The 18,769-nt window shown below is 49.2% G+C and overlaps 1 protein-coding gene across 1 annotated transcript; it reads right to left on the bottom strand.

Moving 5' to 3' along the window:
• Window positions 1-3,215: 3,215 nt before the first annotated feature.
• Window positions 3,216-18,747, bottom strand: MPI (mannose phosphate isomerase). Its single transcript, XM_081207826.1, has 9 exons — window positions 18,596-18,747; window positions 16,217-16,338; window positions 15,172-15,299; window positions 13,632-13,832; window positions 13,004-13,145; window positions 10,888-11,070; window positions 10,500-10,673; window positions 8,344-8,552; window positions 3,216-3,615 (listed from the first exon to the last, which is right to left on the bottom strand). The coding sequence occupies exons 1-9, from the start codon at window positions 18,622-18,624 to the stop codon at window positions 3,397-3,399; spliced, it is 1,407 nt and encodes a 468-aa protein (XP_081063952.1). The 5' UTR covers window positions 18,625-18,747; the 3' UTR covers window positions 3,216-3,396.
• Between the last annotated feature and the right edge of the window lie 22 nt (window positions 18,748-18,769).

Raw genomic sequence — 18,769 nt, 5'->3', positions numbered from 1 at the left:
TGGAGGGCAAGAGGCCATTTATAGCAGGTGTGAGGAGCCTGTGGTCATCCTGGCATTTGTGGGACTCGCTCCAGCCTGCTGTTCTTTCTGCCTCCCTTGCTCCTTCGAGATTTTGAATGTCCTAACCTCTTTATTCGGCCTTTTGAAAATGCAATTTTAAAAGCAACTATAGCCCAAGAAAAACATACACCAGACAGGTTGTTCTCAGGGCCTGTCCTCTACAGCACCTTCTTTATTTAGCCAACTTTAACTCGTTGCATTTGACTCTTAAACAACTGATGCTTTACACTGGTGGGAATATTTTTTGTTTCTGAAACCATCCGAATTTCATCTCCCTGTTTCATTCTTTGGGGATTATTAGCCATAACTATACCTGTGAAATATGGAATACAGTACAATGGTAGCAGGAATACTGCCTCTTCCAGGGGTCTTTACTTGCACACACTCTGTACATACATCTGAAACCTCCAGTTAATTTAGGAACAAAATAGTTTGTATAAAGTGTACAACTGGGTCCACACATCTCTTAACACAAATGGTATGAAGTGGTTGACTGCAGCTATCAAAACGTCAAATGCTGAAACCACAGCTCTACAATTTGCAGCGCCAGAGTCTGGAGTCAAAATCCATCTGACGGATGACCTCAAGATTCAAATTCTGATACACAACCCCTTAAGACAACGCATGTATTCTGCCAGTCCCCCAACATCCTATTTCTTTTCACTTATAGCTGTTATTTCAGTCTCTGAAGGTTCTGTATTTCCCCCCCTGCACTTTTCTCTCGAATCATTCTGCAGGGGACAACAGTCGCTCCTGCTTGGCACTCCGCTAGGGTAAGGACACTCCTATTTGGCAGAAAGCTAAAGAGAAACTGGGGCAGTTCTCTTTGCTGAAATATACTGAGCCCCAAATGAGGGAGCATGCAAATCAAACCAGAATTGTCGAATGGAAGCGCAAGTGGACTTTCCCTCCCTCTGTAAGCAACAACTTACAACACTGCAACTTCAAACTGAGTTGAAGGTGGAGTGGCTGGGCTTCCTGCTCCCTAAGCCACAGAACTGAACTTTGGGTGAGGAACCTTTGACCCCCTTGATCTTGCAGGACCCCAACACCCATCAGCCAGAATGGCCAATGGTTCCGGATGATGGGAGCTGTAAGCCAGTCACAACTGAAAGGCCACCACCCTGCCCTGCCCCAAGGCAGCGCCTGTCCCTTAGCAACGCTTGAATTTATAGCACTGACTTACCCAAGAGTTCAGGGTACCATCATTCAATGATTCTACTTACTGGTAGTTAGCTGTGTTGGTCTGCTGTAGTCGAAACAAAATAAAATAAATCCTTCCAGTAGCACCTTAGAGACCAACTAAGTTTGTTGTTGGTAGGAGCTTTCGTGTGCATGCAAGGTATCTGAAGAAGTGTGCATGCACACGAAAGCTCATAGCAACAACAAACTTGGCTGGCACCACCAAAGGAACACAAGCGAACAACACAAGCAACGCTGACACCAAACTCTACATACATTAAACATAATAGAAACACCGCCACCCGACCCCACCCCTATCCATCTTCCCCCTCTCCACCCCCCTCTTTCTTTTTTCTTTTTTCTTTTCTTCTCCCCCTAATGCCTCAACAAATGAAATGGATTTGTAAAAATGTTACATGAAAAAAAAAAAAACCGAGGCACTACACTTCTGTAAAACAAGAAAATCCTGAATAAAATAAATAATAATAAAAAAAACTTGGCTGGTCTCTAAGGTGCTACTGGATGGATTTTTTTTAATATCGTTCAATGAATTTTTCTGCAAGAGGTGGAAGCAAGGGGTAGAGCAGAGTGATTATAACACTCGCTTTAGCTATTGGTACATGTACTTTACTTTGACATGCCAGGTAAGTAGCTTCACCATACAGTGAAGATGCGGTAATCTGATGTTTTTAAGGGAAGAGCCATTCTCTTCCTGTTGGTCAAAAGCCAAACATGAGCTGCCAAGTTGATCATCTTATAACCACAGCCCCTGCAGGCCACAAAAAGCTGAGCCTGCCTCCAAACTTAACACACTAGTTAGGATGGGGGACCTTTTTCTCCTGGTTGCTTGGGAACAGGTTCCAAACTACTGCAGGGAAAGCAGGTACTGGCTACATTTGGATAGAAAGGAGCCTCTATCCCACACAGCCTCTCTCACTCCAACCAATTTGAGGGAGAGGAATAATAGGAAAATTGGGGTGCCAGTTTTAATTAATCATCTCAGCCCTAGACTGCTTTGTCTTCACTGTGTTTTGTTTGGAACAAGCCAGCTCCGTCAACCCCGTGGTGTGCTTGTTTCAAACAAGGAAAAGTGAAGACACATACTGCACTTGGGAGCTGGACTAGGGTCAGGTTTGTTCTTATCACAACAAGCTATGGCATATTGTGACACCCACATGGAGCCAGGGGATAGAACCACATGGTGCTGGGAAAATGCTACTGGGGGGAAAGCAGATGGTGAAAATCACCCAAAGCGACGGCCCTGTCCCCCAGGCCTGTAGCATTAGAGGACGTCTTGTTTCTGCCACCTGGCCCAGGATGGACATTGCACCTGAAAGGCCACCGGTACCAAAAACATACCACCGGCTTGTCCTCCCATCCCGAAATCAGGATTGTTGGCTGGGAGTGGGGAGCCCATGGTTCCCCAGGAGTTGCTGGACTCCTAACTCCTATCAGGGTCAACTCACGTGGCCCTGCTGTGGGCAGACAGAACCACTCCTGGATTAAGCAACCACCCGCAGCTGGCCCTGAGGAGGAAGCACTTTCACACCAGAACATGCTGTCCACTACAGCCAGAGGAAACTTTGTCAGCCAGGGATTAGAAGCAATGGTAGCCAACCACTCTCCATCGGCAGGAACTGGGGCGAGGTGGAGACAAGCTTTTGCCTGCCCCCCAGGGTAAAGGGCAGGAGGCAGAATGTCCTGGCTAAGAGGGAATTCCAGTGGCTGGGAAGCTGAAATCATCACCAAGCCCTTCTTCCAAACTTCCACCCTCTTCCCAGGGTGGAGGGGCGGGGAGAGAGGCACACCATTGACTGCTGGTTTCATAAGTTTTACAGCATTTTAAAAGTTCAGGGTGTGCAGACCGCTACCCCTCAAAAGCAAAACGGTCTAACACAAGGTGGAGAGGGCAGTTTTTAAAAAAAAACAACGACGAGGTCTGGAGAATTCCCAGCCCCGTGTTTTACGGAGAGTTCTCCCTGGATAGAGTCAAGCTGTGTGGGAAACGAGGACCCACCATACAGGGGTGAGCGCCAATGCTTTGGGCTTTTGACACAGTGGTTTGATGGGTCAGGGGAGTAATTGGCTGTGCAGAGGACACACAGCCGTTCTACTGGAGTCTCAGCAAGAGAAGAAAGAGCCAAGCACCCCACATTATAGGAGACAGCAGGCTCGGAAGAGCAGCATGCCATTAGGTGCAGACAGGTGCAAGGAGACGCTCTCATTGGCGGAGATGAAGAGCACAGAGCCGCGACGGACAGCCATTTCTGAAGCGGCCGCAGTGGAGGTCCCGACAGCAGTTCCTTGTACCACCAACAGGATGCTGGCTGAGTCGATGGCCGAAATAAGGTACAGCTTGATGGAGGAAGGAATCTGCGAGAGAAAGCAGAACCCTTGCTCAGTAGAGAGGTGGGGCCTGGCTATTTTAACATCCTGCCTCACTAAGTGGGAAGCGAATGAGCTGGGCGTGGGACAAATCTGTGGGAAAATGATTGCTTGTACATAAGAGCATGAGCAGAGTTCTTATTATTGCAGAGTGATTTTACAGCACGAGATATTGTTAAGAGCATGATGAGCGCGTGAACACCTCATGCTAGACTAATGATTGGCTCACGTAGCATAGTACTCTCTTTGTCTGCGGGCAAGAGCAAGGTTGCATTCCTTTGAATTGTTACTTTTGAGTACCAGGCAGAACAAACGCTGTGCTGGAGGAGAAAGGATGAATTATTTTCACTGCGCACAATAAACATTGCATGGCAAAAGCCAAAGCTTTTTCTTCAAGTCATCTTGGTGTGAGACTGATTTTCTTACTGATGTCGAGCTGGTTCTCGACATTTGGTGCCCCGTGTGACTACCTTCGGACTCCACGTTGTTTCTCATCGTTCAGCGCTCACCACGCGTCTTTCATCCGCTATGGATCCCGGTGAGTGCTCCCTTGGTACCCCGCGTGAGTGATTCTGGACTACGTTACGGACTTATCAGCACTTATCTCGCCCGGCAAGGGCTTCAGGCTGCCATTCATCCTTCTAAGGATCCCTGGTAAGTGCTCCCTGCCCTTTTTGCAACTCTTGCAATCATGGGGACGTCTCTATCTGCACCACAGAAAAAGTTTTTTGAAGACCTTAAATTTCTTTTGGCCAGCAACAGCTTCATTGTCTCAGATGCTGATCTGAAGTCCCTTATAGAAGCCTTGGATACCCACTGTCCCTGGTTTCCTCAGAATGGGAATTATCATTTAAAAGACTGGGAAAAAATAGGACAATTTTTCCAAAACCACCCTCAGATTGATGTCAAAGTTTTGCATGCCTGCTGTAAGGTTTATAAGGCTATCTCAAGCCTAACTCCTACAAATCTCCTCCTGGCCGCTGCTTCAGCTCCTTTGCCCCCCCTCCCAGTCCTCATGCTGCCTTCAGAAGCACCGTCTTATCAGCCTCCTAAACAGGCAGACATTTTTTCTCCTTCGGCTCCTGTCGTCCCTCCCCTGCATTCTTCGCATTCAGCACCCCCCATTTCCACTCCTCTCCAAGAAGAGACTCTTTGTACTGCTGCTCCATTGCTGCCTTTTGATTCTGATACTCCAAATCTCTTTCCTGTGATTGCTCCTGCACTCCCAGCCCCCGTCATGCTTACCCAAACCGATGTCCTCGATGGGCTGACGGGAGGAGGCAATTTTCTTCCTATTGCCCAACAGTTGGCCCTTGATCCTATGTATTGGGCAGCCACCACCGCTGCCGCTCAAGAGGCTCTGGCCTCTGTCCCTGATGACAGGAATGAGCACGGTGGCCTATTGGGAAGCGTCAGACAGGGCCCTGCAGAGCCCTATGGACAATTTGTTGATCGCTTGTATAATACCTTCAAGCGGCAAGTTCAGGACCTGGCAGCACAAGACCTGATTGTACGCCAGCTTGCGTTCGCTAATGCAAATGAGGACTTTAAGCAAGCACTGCGCCCTTTGATGACAACTCCCAATATAGCCATTGCAGATATGCTTAAAGCCTGCCAGTCAGTGGGCACTGCTAGCCACGGCCTGCTAGCCACGGCCTGGTCCTCCTCCGTGTCCCAAAATCCTGCAAAGGCTACAACCTGTTGGATTGACAGTGGCTAAGAAAAAAATCCAGCGGACTTTACCCATTACGTACCTGGGACACAAGCTGACAGCATCTGCAGCCATTCCAGTTACGCCTCAACTACAGTTTCCTGGTTATCTTAGATTGGTGGATTTACAACAAATTCTTGGACAGCTGAATTGGATAAAGAGTTATTTGGACCTGCCCACCTCCACTTTGTCTCCACTATTTTCTGCCCTTAAAGGACATAAGGATCCAGCAGACAAGATCACAGTCACCTCTGCAATGGAAGAGGCTCTAACCACTGTGAACAACCATCTCCGCAGATGTATGGTGGACAGGATTCCTTCTCTTTCCATGGCACAATTATCACTTGCAGTATTTGCCACCCCGCTCCTTCCAACAGCTATATTGTACACCACAGGCCAGAAGCCTGGGACTGTGTCTAATGTGGAGTGGCTTCACCTGCCTCATACTCCTCCGTGGAACGTGTATGCTACACCCAACAGCGTCATGGACCTTGTTGCTAAGGGCCGACATCGAGCCCTTGCCCTCTCTGGAATGGACTTACAGTCAGTGTACCTGCCCTTCTCCCAGGAAGAATTTCAGCATCTGATGATGACAGCCGTTTCTACTCAAATAGCTTTTGCTGATTTCTTGGGAAAAATCATTCACAATCCTCCTAGAGACCCTCGTTTGTCTTTCCTTACAGGGCTACGTTATGTCTTGCGAACTGCTTTGCCCCCCCTACCCTTACCCTCCGCCCTTACTGTGTTCACTGATGGTACCAAATCCAGAGGGGTGGTGGTGTGGGAAGAGGAGGGGGAATGGAAAAGTTTGTATACTACTGAGCAGTCCTCAACACAACGTGCTGAATTGGCAGCTGTAATTTTGGCATTTCAACAGTTTGCTAACATCCCTTTCAATCTCATTGTGGATTCTCAGTATGTATACAATCTTTTGAATGTCTTACCATTGTCTTATATCACTCCTGCTATTGATCAAAATTTGTTTACATTGTTTTCCACTTTGCAGAACTTGGTACAAGCTAGAACTTGTCAGTTTTATGTAGCCTATCTCAGATCTCACACTGGCCACCCTGGGTATTTGGCAGAAGCTAATGCCCAGGCAGACCATGCTTTGAAGAATTGTATTTTTTCATTGTTTTCAGACCCATTTGAAAGTCATTCTGTATTTCATCAAAATGCTAAAGTTCTGGCGAAATCTTTTTCGTTGCCCATTTCTCAAGCTCGAGACATTGGGCTTCTTCTGGATTGTGGTTTTTACATGCCAATAATCGAGCCACGAAATATCACACAGGTTGCTCGGAAACAGCCACTGGAAAAATTTACCATTCTCATCCTTATTGGCATCACTTGGATTTTACCCCCAGATATATATTTTTTTCTCCTCCCTCAGGAGTCCTGCCTTATGATGTGTTCCCCTGAGCATGTACAGCAATCATTTTCCCACACAAATCCAGAGGCAATGGCAGATCCTGACTTCCCTACAGCCTCCAGAGTGCTCAGCAGTGCAAGCTGGTCTCCATCTCAAGCCAAACTGAGATTTCAGCAACTGTAAAAGCAGGCAACGACGGGCATGTCTGTTTCTCGCCCACGCTAATCTCACGGGTGTCCTGTGCCACTTGTGTCTTAAAGGTAAAGGGACCCCGACCATTAGGTCCAGTCGTGGCCGACTCTGGGGTTGTGGCACTCATCTCGCTTTACTGGCTGAGGAAGCCGGCGTACAGCATCCGGGTCATGTGGCCAGCATGACTAAGCCGCTTCTGGCGAACCAGAGCAATGCACGGAAATGCCGTTTACCTTCCCGCAGGAGCTGTACCTATTTATATACCTGCACATTTACGTGCTTTTGAACTGCTAGGTTGGCAGGAGCAGGGACCGAGCAATGGAAGCTCACCCCGTCGCGGGGATTCAAACTACTGACCTTCTGATTGGCAAGTCCTAGGCTCTGTGGTTTAACCCACAGCACCAACCACCCTTGTCTTAATATGCATTAAAAAAAATATAGAGTTTCACACAAAAATCCCTATTTAAACATAAGGAGAGAGAACCACACATGCCACTCCAAGCTCCTTGGAGGAAGAATGTCATTATAAAGTTGGGGTCCATGTAGGGACAGGGAGGCAACTTTGTAAAGTTTGCATTAACATGCAAAGCTACCTACCATATTTTTCGCCCCATAGGACGCACCGCCCCATAGGACGCACCTAATTTTTTTTTGGGGGGGGGGGAATAAAGAAAAAAAAAATTCCCCTCCCCAGGCATGGAGCAGGCGCGGGGGAAGCCCGAGCATCCCCCGACCCCCCAGAACAGCCTGCTATCTGCAAGCCTAGGGAGCCGCGCCGGTCTCCCCAGGCTTGTGGAGAGGTGTGCGAAGCCCGGGGGTGCTCTTTAGTGCACACCAGGCTTCGGAATGCAGGCAGCTCTGCGCTACCCTCCGGAGCCCCGCGTGGCTTCGCGCCAGGATCCAGTGGGTGGCGCGGAGCTGCAGGAAGCCCGGGAAAGCTTGCATTCGCCCCATAGGACACACACACATTTCCCCTTCATTTTTGGAGGGGAAAAAGTGTGTCCTATAGGGCGAAAAATACGGTAATTCACATTTTTCTGAACCAACGTGCAATCTGAAAGCTGGTATCCCTGGAGATATGCTATTCTCCAAATGTGTGATGCACTCATCCTACCAAAAAAGAAATGCATGATTTGGGGAAAGTGTGTATCAGTGAAAATAATGCATCAACATGCATTATATTAGAGGACACTGTGTGCATAAATGTGTTTTACACATTTTCCATGCACACTGTTTAAAAATGAACCGCAAATACATCCAGAAAGAGAGCAAACTGAACCTAAGATTCGGGGTGAGGGCAGAATGAGAAACCAAAGTGGATGGATCCATCTGAGCCAAGCTGCACAGGGAGCAGGTGCCTAACGCCACCTTGGCACTTGAAAGGCTCTCGCAGCAGGAACCGCCTGCCTTCATCAGGGCAGGGGAAGCCCCTTGAGAAGCTCACCTCTATCCTCATGACAGAGAAGTCTGGGACAGGCGGGTCGTAGAGGTAGACACAAGGGTCCAGGCGGCTCTGGACGGGGCTCAAGAGCTTGGAGCTGCCAGGGGCCGGCGTGTAGTTGAGCATTTCGCACAGCGTGAGGACGTCAATGAACTTGGGTGTCAGGCCAGCGCGCACCGTGTTGTCAGAGCAAGCCATGCACTCGATGCAATCTGTGGCAAGGCGGGAAGGAAAGAGAAGCTGGCCGTCAGGAAGAGCAGAGGCTGCTGCTGGTGGCAAGAGAGGCCCTCCTGAAACACCCTCCTGCCCCATCTCAAGAAACCCTCTTTTATCATCCCTTCCCTGTCATCTCAAACTAAGAGTTTCAGAGTTGGCAAGGCCCTCTGAGGCCACTTAGCCCAGCACAGGATTCTTGCAGCTGCAGCAGGGATAGTGAACCTAGTGACCTCCAGGCATCTCTGGAATACAACTCCCATCATCCCTGACCATCAGCTGTGCCAGCTGGGGCGTGATGGGAACTGGAGTCCAGCACATCTGGAGGAAGTGGCTGCCAAGGCATTCCGTTGCCAGAAGAGCCCTGGCCATTGGGCGGTGTGGTGTTTGCCTTCCTAGGTGTGTGACATCATACAGGGTTCATAAGGAAAGGGTTAACTAATTGTAAAATGACTAACCAATGGGAACCCAAGGGGAGGAGTTAGAGTTAGAGTGGTTGAGAAGACAGTCTGGAGTTAGAAGAGACTGAGAGGATAAGTCTGTGGGTTGGGCTAGTCTGATGTGAGAGAGTGAGAGAATTTGTTAAGAGGAGTCAGTCAAACAGTTGAGATAATCAAGTCAGAAGAAACTAAAGTTAAGATACCGACAGGAATATTATCTGAGAAACTATAAACTTGTTAATGTTTATAAATCAAACTTGTTTATTTGGTTCACTTTTAACAACTGTCTGGACTCAGTGTTTTACCCGAGAGTAACGGGTTGGTGGCAGCGGGGAAGCGAGCACAGTGGTGGCACAGGGATCAATAGACCCTTAAACGTCTGGGGACCCTGTGTGATCGCCACAGGCGGCTTCCTCTCTGTTTCCACCTTTTGCTCTGCTCCTGCCCTCCTGAGCAACAGAGAGCAAGTCTGCCCCATCTTCTGCAAGGCAGCCCATCAGGTCTTAAGATGCAGTTGCGCTCTACCCCACTTGATCTTCACAGACTCAGTGCACCCAACTGTGGCCATGCGGGACTTAGCCACAGACCTGCTTGCCATGCTGGCTGCCTCTCCTCTGAGGGCTGATCTAGTTTTTCAAAGCACTAATTAAAATGGGGAGCATTAGGCTTGGGCGCCATACGTGACCGCTTCCAGGTTTCTCCCACGGCCACAGCCCTGCTACCCCTGCCTCCCACAAGTGCTCAATCCAAGTGGTTAAATCCCATAAACCTGGGAAGCTGCCTTGAGAGGAGATCTGGTGGCCATACAAACAACAATAATAATAATAATTTATTATTTGTTTCCCCAGCCACTCTGGGCGGCTTCCACAAAGACCAAAAATACACTAAGATGTCACACATTAAAAACTTCCCTGAGCCTTACGATGTCTTCTGAATGTCAGGTAATTGTTTATCGCTTTGACATCTGATGGGAGGGCGTTCTACAGGGAGGGCGCCACTACCGAGAAGACCCTCTGCCTGGTTCTCTGTAGCTTTGCTTCTCACAATGAGGGAACCGCCAGAAGGCCCTCGGCGCTGGATCTCAGCGTCCGGGCAGAACGATGGAGGTGGAGACGCTCCTTCAGGTTTACTGGGCCGAGGCCGTTTAGGGCTTTAAAGGTCAACACCATCACTTTGAATTGTGCTCGGAAACATTCTGGGAGCCAATGTAGGTCTTTCAAGACCACTCTGGCGAGACAGTCCGCGGGCAGATAGGGTCTCAGCCTGCGTACCAGGTGGAGATGGTAGACAGCTGCCCTGGATACAGAATTGACCTGTGCCTCCATGGACAGCTGTGAGTCCAAAATGACTCCCAGGCTTCGCACCTGGTCCTTCAGGGGCACAGTTACCCCATTCAGGACCAGGGAGTCCTCCACACCAGCCCGCCCGTCCCCCCAAAACAGTACTACTGTCTTGTCAGGATTCAACCTCCAAGCCTCTCTTTTGCTTCTATGCCCGGAAACTCACCTCCGTAGATGTAGGCATGGGGATCATTGGCACCCAGGAACATGCACTCCCCGGGCTGCAGCTTCATCAGGTTCAAGAAGTAGATGGCAAAGCAGCCGATGTCTCCGGGGTACTGGGAGTGGAGGCGGAGGAGGAGCTCCCCACAGCTGGCCGAAGTATCTTTCCCTGCATCTGCTGTGGGATGGAGACACATGGAGGAGTCTGGTGAGCAGCAGCTGCTGGTTGCCAAGTTTCACCTTATAGTGGAGGCCCTAACCCCCCACAGAGGTCGCTCCCATCAGCCTCCCACAACACGGCCAACCACCATTAAGAGTGCCTGGAGTTGCAGTCCCAGGAACACCTGGAGGGCCACAACCTCCCCAGCACCCAAGTCTCACACCAGACCCACCTTCCTGAGAAATCCGCTTCACCAGCATGTTAAGCTGGTCCACAAAGACCTTCTTCTCGCTCTTCATCATCCGGGTGAAGCAGATGCGCAGTGCGGCAGAGACACCCCGGGGGTCTTCGCCCACGCTGCGTTCCAGCTGCTCCGCCGCCACATTCCCGATCAGGGCCCGGAATTCAGGAACGTCTGCAAGGAACCCAAAGCACATTGAGAATGGCTGCATGGAGTCTAGCAGGATTTAAGACTATATTATGAAGCATCCTGTCTATGCTGGCTAAAGGAACGGATATCACTAAAAATTCTGAAGTTTTAGATCTTGAAGGTCATGATAACAGATATGGTTGGCATGAATATTTATGGTACGAGGTTAAAGTACATAGAGCTTTCCTAAATCGTGTAGTAAGGAAAGTGGTTTATGAAGTATGGGGAAAATATAAACAATTATTAGAACAAAAAACACCATGATGACTTTCCCACTGAAAGCGACATCTCAAAAAAAAATTAAATATGAGAAATGACTGGGCAACTTATAAAGAATTATTAATGGAAGTAGAACATCAATTAAAATTAAATAGGTCTGAGGATATAAGAGAACTATTAACTGATTGGTTACAATAATAAATAAATAAATAAATAAATAAATAAATAAATAAATAAATAGAATTTATTCATTCATTCATTCCCCGCCCATCTGGCTGGGTTTCCCCAGCCACTAGAATACCATCCGCTTAATGATATATTTAAGATGGATAAAAGAAAGGCTTTTTAAATGAAACATCTAAATTTGAAAAAGAACTGTTAGAAAACAAGACCAAATTGCTTTCTAAAATGTATAAAGTAATATTAGAATAGCATACAAAAGATGAACAGGTTAAATCAGTTATGATACACTGGGCGAGGGACTTTGGATATAATATACAACTTACAGCATGGGAGAAGTTATGGAACTGGGACTTGAAGTTTACAGCATGTTATACTTTGAAAGAAAATTGTATGAAAATGATGTATCTTTGGTACTTAACTCCTAGTAAATTAGCTAAATTGTATAAAACAAGGTCAAATGCATGCTGCAAATGTAAGGAAAAAGAAGGCACCTTTTATCATATGTGGTGGATTTGAAAAGTAGTAAAAAAAAAATGGGAGACGATATATAATGAAGTGGGAAAAAAATGTTTAGAATAACTTTTTCTTTAAAAAACTTGAAGCTTTCCTTGAAGGAATTCTAGGTGCCAAAATTACAACAGAACAGAAAAGACTATGTATGTGACCACTGCTGCCTGGTTGTTACTAACTCAGAGATGGAAAGAAGAAGAATCCTTACCAGAGAAGAATGGCAAATTAAGTCGATGGACTATGCCGAAATAGCAAAAATGACCAGAAGAATCAGAAATCAGGAAGACCAGGAATGGGGAAAATAAATAATTTACCTCAAAAATCATTTTTAAACAATTAAAATTATTAGTTTGATTGGAATAATAATACTTGTAGTTTAACGTTGAATTATGGTTGTAATGGAGATTTAATAGATTTGGATTAATAGAGAAGATGCAGGAGGAAAAACTTAATTAAGGACCCACACAGGGGAGGAGGGAATTCCAGAGGAATCTACGGAATTCTCTTTTTATTTTGGATGTTTGACAATTGTCTGTAAATTTCAAAATTTGAAAAACTAAATTGATTTAAAATCCTCCACCTCTGGCAGGTCCCTGAGGGGGCAGTTAGCTGCTGCTGCTTCCAGTTAATCACAGCCTGTCATGTCGACCAAGCCCAACTAATTGTGTGGTCAATCTTAACTACAGCTTGCTTGAAACAAGCCAAATTCAAACTATAGTTCAAGAAGCTAACTTGATTTCAACATACTACTATTAAGCAAACCACGGTTGAGGGCTGGGCTGTAACACTAAACTGTGGCTAACTGAAACTGAAAGCAAATGCTGCCACCTGCCTCCTTGTGGCTGTGCTAGGGGAGGGAGAGGATGGGTGAGCCTGCAGGGAGGCGATGCTTGTTTCCATCACAACACGGTTCCAAGGACACAATTCCATCCCCAGTTGGGACACCCGAGTCCCTGTATCTTGCTGGTACTTATTTCCTTCCCTTCCCCTCCCCTCCCATGCTTACTCTGGAGAAAAGACACAATCTCCTCAACAGGCCGGAAGCCACACATGCCCTCGAAGGGCGTCAGGGCGATGGCCATCTCCGGCTTGTGGTTGGCATCTGGGTAGTGCTCTGGATACTGGGCATGAAGCTTCTCTGCCAGCTCCTGGGAGGGGGGAAGAGGGAGGGAAGAGGGGGGACAGGTGTTGAGCCCCAGGCTCCAGTGTCACAGTCAGTCTGCTCGGGGGGGGGGGTGCTCTGGCAACGCACCCAGGGGTAGGCTAATACATCAGGCAGCGCACCCAGGGGTAGGCTAATACCAGGCAGCGCACCCAGGGGTAGGCTAATGCGTCAAGGATGAGAAGCGAAGCAGGCGGAATCTGTGCTGCGACCCCAGATCTGACATTAACCCATTAACGTGAAACTTTGGCCTGGATCCAAAAGGTTCCATTTGCCTGTTGGTGGAAGGTTCCTTGTATCGGAGGACGGGAACCTCTGGACCCAACAGATGAGCACCTGCTTCCCTTGCACGCCATTCTGAACTCTGGCTTCAACCGCTGATGCTCCTTCAAGCTCCTTGTCCTTGACCTGCAAAGTCCAGAAAGCTCAGCAGGATTCTATGCCGTTTGGCACCCTGGGAAGAGGGCCTTACCTTGGTGGGGTGAGCCTGGATGGACAAGGCTGAGTTAACAGACAGCACTTTGAACAAGAAGGGCAGCTGGCCCTGGAAGGCCTCCTTGACCTTGGTGCCCAGGCAGTCGGGGTTGTCCGCGATCCATTGCCGCAAGGTCTTCTGGGGAATGCGATTATCTAGAATCACGGCGTCTCCTTTGGGGTGAGTGCCCATCCAGAGCTGGGAGGAAAAGAGAGCACACAGATGATGCACAAAACCTCTTAGCGCACATCTGGGCAACCTGTAGCCCTTCAGATGATGGGCTCCAATTCCCATCAGCCCCAGGCAGCACAGCCAGAAATCAGGGCTGATAGGATTTGGAGTACAGCACGCGTCTTGCACTCCGATCAGCTCCAACCACTAGCCCTGCTGGCTGGGGCTGATGGGAGCTGGGCATCTGTCAACAAAGGAAAGGTGGCACCTTGTCTGTCCCCATTTCGGAGCCCTGAGAAATCAGTTTCTGAGCAGCAGTGTTGTGACGGTTCCCCCGTGGCCACTTTAGACAGGGCTGAGAGCTCAGACTCGTGCGGTTTTTTTGCTTTTTAAAATTGAATTTACATACCACCCTATACCCAGAGGTTTCAAGGTGGTTCATAGAACAAAATCAAAATATGAAACCACAATATATATAATCAAAATAAAAACAACCCAATAACACCCCCCAAAAAAACCCAACATTTTAAAAGGGCATAGGATGTCAGTCAAAAGGCCTGGTTAAAAAGGAACGTTTTTGCCTGGCACCTAAAGGTGTAAAATGAAGGCACCAGGAGAACTTCCCTTGGGAGAGCATTCCACAGACGGGGAGCCACTGCAGAGAAGGCCCATTCTTGTGTTGTGACCCTCTGGACTTCTCGAGGAAGTGGAACACGAAGTGAGGCCTCAGAAGACGACCTCAGGCTCCAGGTAGGTTCATATGGAGAGATGGTCCTTGAGGCATTGCTGTCCTGAGCCATTTAAGGCTTTATAGGTCAAAAGCAGCACTTTGAATTGGGCCCAGAAACTAACTGGTAGCCAGTGCAGTCAGACTAGGATCGGTGTAATATGCTCAAACGATCCTGCTCCAGTGAGCAACCCGGCCGCTGAATTTTGCACTAGTGACCAAAGCAGTTTCTGTGCCAAAACTGAAATGGATGCAGAAAATCAGTTTCTTCCAAAAGCAACTACTCGTTCCAGAACCTTGCTCAGGAAAGGGAGATTAGCAACTGGCCAGTAGTTTGTTAGGTATTCTGAATCCAGGGAAGGTTTCATACGGAGTGGTTTTACCACTGCCTCCTTCAAACAGGCAGGGACACCCCCTCTTGTAAGAGGCACTGATCACCTCCCTGGCCCAGTCCGCTGTTCCCTCCCTGATGGTTTTTACCAGGCAAGAGGGGCAGGGGTCTAGAGCGCAAGTGGTCGCCCTGACTGATCCGAGCCCCTTGATCCAAGTCCCCAGCCATATAACGGAATTTGGGAATGGGCAAGGAGGGAGGAGGGGATGGAGCCTGGCTCCAAGGGCCCCCAGGCAGTTTGCACTCACCTCCGCATAGGGCTTGCCTGCTTCGATGTGGATCATTGGATCACTGCTTGCCAGGAGACTGGCCACTTCACTGTCCTGGCTCAGTTTGCCCCAGGAGTAGTTCTGCACGGGGCAGGCCAAGGGAAACACTGAGGGAGCAAAAGACACAGGCGCAGGTGGGAGGTCATGCACAAGAACACAATGTGGGAAGCTGCCCCCAGTCGGCCCCACAGCTCCATCCCTGTTGTCAGGATGCTCCCTCTCAGGGTGAGGCCCCCTCACCCTTACCCTGCATCTTGGCAAAGGCCGCCACCTGCAAATTTAAAACAGGATCACCTTAAATAGTCATGAGCTCCCACAAAGGATCCTGGGAACTATAGTTTGTTAAGGGTGCTGAGAGAGCCCTAGTTATCTCTCAGAGTTACAGTTCCCTCTGGTTTTCACAGCCCACCCCTCTTCATGGGGAGCTGCAGCCCTGTGGGCGGAACAGGGGCTTCTAAAAACCCTCAGTGCCCAAAACAAACTACAGTTCCCAAGATGGTTTGGTGGGATGCGGTGGCCGATATTGGAGACCCTAATAGGAAAGAATGAGATGGTTTTAAGAGCTTTTCTTTTCTTTTAAGGGCCTGAAGGAATAAAATAGATTTGCCTGGCCTTCAAAATTTACTGTTGGCCAACGGGGCCGCTGTGAAAAAGGCCCTATCTTCCTTGCAGGGTTTTAAGCAGAGGTTGGGCGATCATCGGTCAGGGGCGCCAAGGCTGCGCGTCCTGAATGGCGGGGGTTAGGTTAGATGACGGTCGGAACCCCTTCCCACCCCCGGAAGGCGCAGGAGGGACCGGGCTTCCCCCGAGAGCGGGCACCGCTCCTGCCTGCTCGCTCCGCGGGAACGCCTCTCTCCTCTCCCCACCCGGAGCGGCTCGCTCCTGCTCCTGCTCGCCGCCGCTTTGTCCCGGAGCCCCTCCGTCCATCGCGGGCGGGGAGCACGAGGAGCCGCCCGCCGCCGCCCCCCCCCCGGACCCCCAAGGCGGGCAGGTAGGCGCCCTCCTTTGCCCCGGCCTCGCTCACCTCGCAGCTCCGCCATCCCCGCGATGCTGCTCTGCCTCGCTCTGCCCCGCCTCTTCCAGGCGCCGGCCGGCCGGCTGGCCGGGCACGCCGGGAAAAGTAGTCCGCCGCTCCGGATCAGGTGTCTGGGGAGGGAGAGCGAGAGCGAGAGCGCCCGTCAGCCTCAGCCCGGGCCAGGCTGCTGCGTCCTGGAGCTGCAAGCAGGAATTGCACCGGTGTAGCGCAGCAGCCACACAGGGGCCCCGAGGCCGCCCCTGAAACGCTCCGCAGCGTCGCAAAAGGGGCAGGTGGACTTTATTAAAGGTTTATGGTCAGACTCGGGAGTGAGCGGTTGGATTCGAACCCGGATCCGAGTCTTCTCCCGCACTCTCAACTGATCCGCGCCGAGTGGCGTGTTATAGATGAGGGGTTGGTGGTTTCCCCCCTGGAACGAGTGAAAAATAAATCTCTCTTGTGCTCCAGGAAACGTGGTTCTTTTGCCGGGGGAGCTGGATGGTGCAGCCAGGCTAGGCGCTATATTACGCACGAGTTGCCGGAAATGTATTAATGCAATTAATTAATCAAGCTCTTGCAACATTTAGGTCTGGCAAGTATTAAGCCGTTCCGCAAGCGTTTTCTCAGCCGTTCCGCAAGCGTAAACCCTGCTGCAGCTGGAATAGTCCGTACAGCAGAAGACTCTCACTCTTAATCTCAGGCTCATTTCGCAAAAGATTCCCGCATTGCTGGGGTTGGACTAGATGATCCCAGTGGTCTCTTCCAACTCTACAATTACATCATTTTATGCCTTGAGTGGGACTTGCTTCCAAGTGAGTGTACATCATACCCAAAAATGCACCACAGGTGGGGCTGCCTTTGCACACAGGGTGTGGGGGGCGGGCAGAGGCCAGGGCCCAGGAGGGGCCAACAGTTCCTGCAGGGCAGTTGCAGGCTATGCTTGTTGCCCCCCACCCTGTTCCTCCTGTTCTTCCACAGCTGAATCACTTCCTATGAAGCATCTCAAAGCAACACCACAATGCAAAGCATAGAGAACAATCACATATATAATGAGTGTTCGAACGACGACATATACAGAAACAGTTTCAAATCCAATACAAATATTGACCAGGACAAAAATCTCAATTTAGAACTAGGCTTGTTGGAAGAAGGTGCTGATCGGTGGTTTCAGTTTCAAAGTACTGGTTTTGGCCAGTAAAACCCCAAATTGGGTGCACAGAGCTCCAGCATCTGGGACTTGTTTTGCTTTAATGAGGATGCTGGTGTCCATCACTTGCTTTCAGCAAAGTCAGGTACAAAATGGTGAATCTAGGAGGGGAGCCGATTACCTGCTGCAGGTATCCCACATGCAGTGCAATAGGATGGCCCACAGATATTCCAATGCAAATCTGTTATTCTTATTTATTATATTTCCTATTTTTATATCCCACTTTTCCAGCAGGGAGCTTGAGACAATGTAAATGGATCCTTTTTTCCTCTACAACAGGCATCCCCAAACTCAGCCCTCCAGATGTTTTGGGACTACAACTCCCACCATCCCTAGCTAACAGGACCAGTGGTCAGGGATGATGGGAATTGTAGTCCCAAAACATCTGGAGGGCCAAGTTTGGGGTGCCTGATCTATAACTAAGACTAAACCTGCCATCCTAACCTGGGGAGTACATCCCATGGAATTGCATAGGACTTCCTTCTGAATAGATGTGGCTAAGACTGCCCTGCATGTTACTACAGATCAGAGATTGTAGCAGCCTATATTCTTAAAGTAGGTGGTTAGAATATTGCAGTATATATTTGTAGATTTCTGTGAGTTGCCTTGTGTGGTTTTTAAGAAAGGCTGCTAAAGCATTTGATGACGAGTATGACGACGCACGACAACCCTTGTTGTTGCTGCTATTGAGAGGGAGGGTGAAGTAAAAAACACTTTGGAGCCTACTGTAAACTGTTCGGCAACCTGCAAGCTGACTTTGGTTCCCCTTTTCTTGCTCACCCTTCTCCCAAAAGGCCTTGGGGATCTGAAGGAGCGTCTCCTTATGGGTGAGCCTTCCTGTGTATGCTAAGGTTGCCTGGAAGGGCTCTGGCCCACCTTTGGGGGTTCTGCAGGCAACCACAGGGGACAGGGCCTTTTCTGTGGTGGTGCCCTGATTTTCATGTTCATCACTGTTATTAATTAAAAGTCCAAGGAATAGCGTCAAGCCAAGCTTACCTGGCCCCTTCTTTAATACCTTTCAGGCATGAAGTAAAGAAACTACTCAGAGGAGATGGGGGAGATATAAATGGAATTCAATTCATATACAGTAGTGTGTTGCTGTTAGTATTTTGGCTGCCATTCTACATTCACGCTTACCGAGTTAAACAGACTGCTGCGCACTACGCGGCACACTACGGTACCTGGAGCGCTCTCGCCGTTCAGTGCGCATGCCCGGAAGTCAACTTCCCCTTCGTCTTGAGATCTATTTCTCCTCCATCTCCGGAGCGACAGAGCGAGAGCGCGAACAAGCGCGCGTTCTGTATTTGCGCATGCGCCCTGCTACCTCCACGCGCCCTTTCCTCTGCGGCTCGATG

This window comes from Podarcis bocagei, assembly GCF_964188305.1.
Source record: "Podarcis bocagei genome assembly, chromosome: 9".
Lineage (NCBI taxonomy): Eukaryota > Metazoa > Chordata > Lepidosauria > Squamata > Lacertidae > Podarcis > Podarcis bocagei.
This window is presented reverse-complemented; position numbering and strand designations above follow the sequence as displayed.